The 2973-nt window shown below is 30.7% G+C and overlaps 1 protein-coding gene across 5 annotated transcripts in view; it reads left to right on the forward strand.

The window, feature by feature from the left end:
- The window catches only part of LOC106466055 (probable cation-transporting ATPase 13A3), a 140081-nt gene that overhangs the window by 49118 nt on the left and 87990 nt on the right, over positions 1-2973 (forward strand). For all 5 annotated transcript variants that reach the window (XM_022394007.1, XM_022394008.1, XM_013926297.2 and 2 more), the window contains one exon: positions 1838-1899. In XM_022394007.1, the coding sequence (XP_022249715.1) occupies positions 1838-1899 (62 nt within the window). The remainder of the gene's footprint in view (positions 1-1837; positions 1900-2973) is intronic.

Genomic DNA, 2973 nt, shown 5'->3' on the forward strand with positions numbered 1-2973 from the left:
ATTACATCTATCACTACTAGCCCTGTTATAACTGTTCTTTACCAGACTCTGTTCTTTATAATTACATCTATTACTACTAGTCCTCATATAACTGTTCTTTACCAGACTCTATTCTTTATAATTACATCTATCACTACTAGCCATGTTATAACTGTTCTTTACCAGACTCTGTTCTTTATAATTACATCTATCACTACTAGTCCTCTTATAACTGTTCTTTACCAGACTCTATTCTTTATAATTACATCTATCACTACTAGCCATGTTATAACTGTTCTTTACCAGACTCTATTCTTTATAATTACATCTATTACTACTAGCTTTGTTATAACTGCTACCATTTACAGATTAACCTTCTTTTCCATCACCTCTATCCTATTTAAAACAGTCTCTAATTTCTCCTCCAACCTACAAACTCAACATACAAATTGTACTACGTCACTGCCATCTGAAGAACGTTTAATTTTTCTTAATTATTTGATAAATAAACTAAACCTACTATAAATCATATAAACATGGTAATGTTAAAACATTTATCAGTACAAGTGATCTCACCTTTCAAAATGGCATCACCATTACCTTTTTTAAGTGTCATAGAATAGTATTTTGACAATATGTTTTAAATATTAATTTATATGTAATAATTATAAATTGATTTCTGTAAGTGAGAAGTTGTTGTCTTTTTTGTGTATGCTGTTTGATTACAATTGACATAACAGCGTATTCATGTACAATATTATTAAAAAAGAACTTGTGCTATCTTTTTAGTTTGTTGCAAGCCTAACCTACTGTACTTGTTGATATCTGCAGTTGATGATGTGTTGGCATAGAATAATATATTCCTGTAGCCTTTCAGTAGGTACAGTACTATCACACAAAAACTTCAGGTATGAAAAAGAAATCACCAGGGGGAAAAAACTGCCTTCTAAATGCTTTGGAAGTTTTTAAAATGTATCTTGTTATTGCTTCATTGCTGTTGATTACCAGTGACCTTACTAAATTTCAGCTTTTAAAGTGCTCAACAATTTCCTCCCAACATTATTGTTTTCTTCACTAAAGAGCATTGAAGGTTAAAATCTCTTTCTGAAGAAATATAAGCCTAGGAAAGAGCTAAAAAATAAAACAAGTGTGGTGTTTACATTTCAAACACAAAGATATATGACAGAATGTAAGTTTTTATTCATGAAATAAATATTCCATATTGTTAAAGTATGAAACTTATGAAGAGTTTGGTTTGAAAAAATTCTTTAAATAATTAAAATTACATTTTTTTTATTAAACTGTTAATGTTGATTTGCAAACTTGCAAATGAGTCAGTAACCCTTTAGGCCAAAAATAGTTAACTTGATGCAAAATTCTGGGAGTGGTTGAAAGAAGGATTTTTTTTGTGCATATGGTATTGCAAGTACTTTATGAGCAACATATAATAGATAATGGAAGCCAAATGCAGTTCAAAAGTTTTTATCATTTTTCATTGCAGTTGAATACATGCATGAATGTACATGGTGCTCTGTATTTTATTCTTATTGAGTTCCCTTGTAGAACATGTCTTGTGTTCGGTGGGTGTCCAGTTGGTTTCAGTAAGCAGTATACAGCTTTTGTAGGAAGCATTAAGTTGAGCTGTTGGAAATGCTAAGCAGTGACACAGAACAACTATTATGTCTTACAATCTTTAAGATTTTTTGGTAGTACAAAAATGTTGCATACAGAATCAATGATGTCTTTATAAGCATTTTGTTTTTGTAACAAAAAATATTGGCATAAAGTATTATTGAGATAGTAATAATATTTGTTTGTAATTATTCATGTACTTGTAACATGATTTTTTTGCCCATAGACTGGAACTTTGACTGAAGAAGGATTAGATCTTTGGGGAGTAATTGAAGCAAAGAGTGGAAGGTGAGAAGTTTTACTGTTTAAAGGTAGCTGTTGACATTAAACACAGTCACTTTAGTTAGTGAGTTGTAGGTAGCAGTGTAATATTTTTACTGCCCGTTACCTTCCAAGGCACAGTTGGGTATTAATTTAGATTTTTTTTCTTGTATGTGGAGACTCTCTCAACACTGTGTTAATCATTCATAAATGATTTACCTGGTGAGTTATCCATCTGCTACGTTTAATATTGTTCATCCTCTATGCTGCTCTTTATGAATATTAACATTTGATTTGAAAACATATAACTTAGTCAGTTATTCACTGAGAATCATATTGTCAGAAATAAGTTTTTGGTCTAGCTTACATGCATATTTCTTATTTTTGAAAACACCTGCTTAAAAATACTTGAGGTGAAACTCACACTTTACTGGTTACCACTAGCTTTGAAGACATTGATTAGAAGCTCCAAATATGCAAAATGTTAGCTGGTTCATTTAATATATATTTTTTTTTTACATTGTATCTGAAACAGTCCATTCTTTTTATGGCCATTTGTAAAACAGGGTTTAAACTGGCCTGAAAGTTAGCTATTTTAGTAAAATTGGTTTTATTATACTTTTCTTTAGCTTTTAACAATTTGTTAAAGATGATGTTGTTTCCATTTATAGATCCAATAACATTTCCTTACAATGAATATTCAATTCCACAATTTGATAGATCTGCATTTCATTTAGATTCTCATTACTGTTATAAAGGTTTTTACCCATTTTCAAGTTTACCCAGTTTCAGCCTGTTTCTGTGCTGTGGTAGTTTTAAATAGTTAGTATTGCTTGTTACAATATGTCTAACCTAGATACAGAAATAAAAATCAGCAAGATACACTGTAATAATTTTGGAAATTTTGATCCAAAACTCTGATTTAGTGGGTACATGCTGTTTAATTCTATCCTGCAATCTTTGTGAAATGCGACCTACGTACCGACTTTTGCAGTGGCACAAGAATTCATGTACCAACATCCATAAGAACTAAGAGTGTAAAAGAAAAGAATTTACCATGTCGCTCCTGTAAAACGAAAGTTCTACCACCAAAATGTGAAT

The sequence above is a fragment of the Limulus polyphemus genome, unplaced genomic scaffold, assembly GCF_000517525.1.
Source record: "Limulus polyphemus unplaced genomic scaffold, Limulus_polyphemus-2.1.2 Scaffold2136, whole genome shotgun sequence".
Taxonomy (NCBI): Eukaryota; Metazoa; Arthropoda; class Merostomata; order Xiphosura; family Limulidae; genus Limulus; species Limulus polyphemus.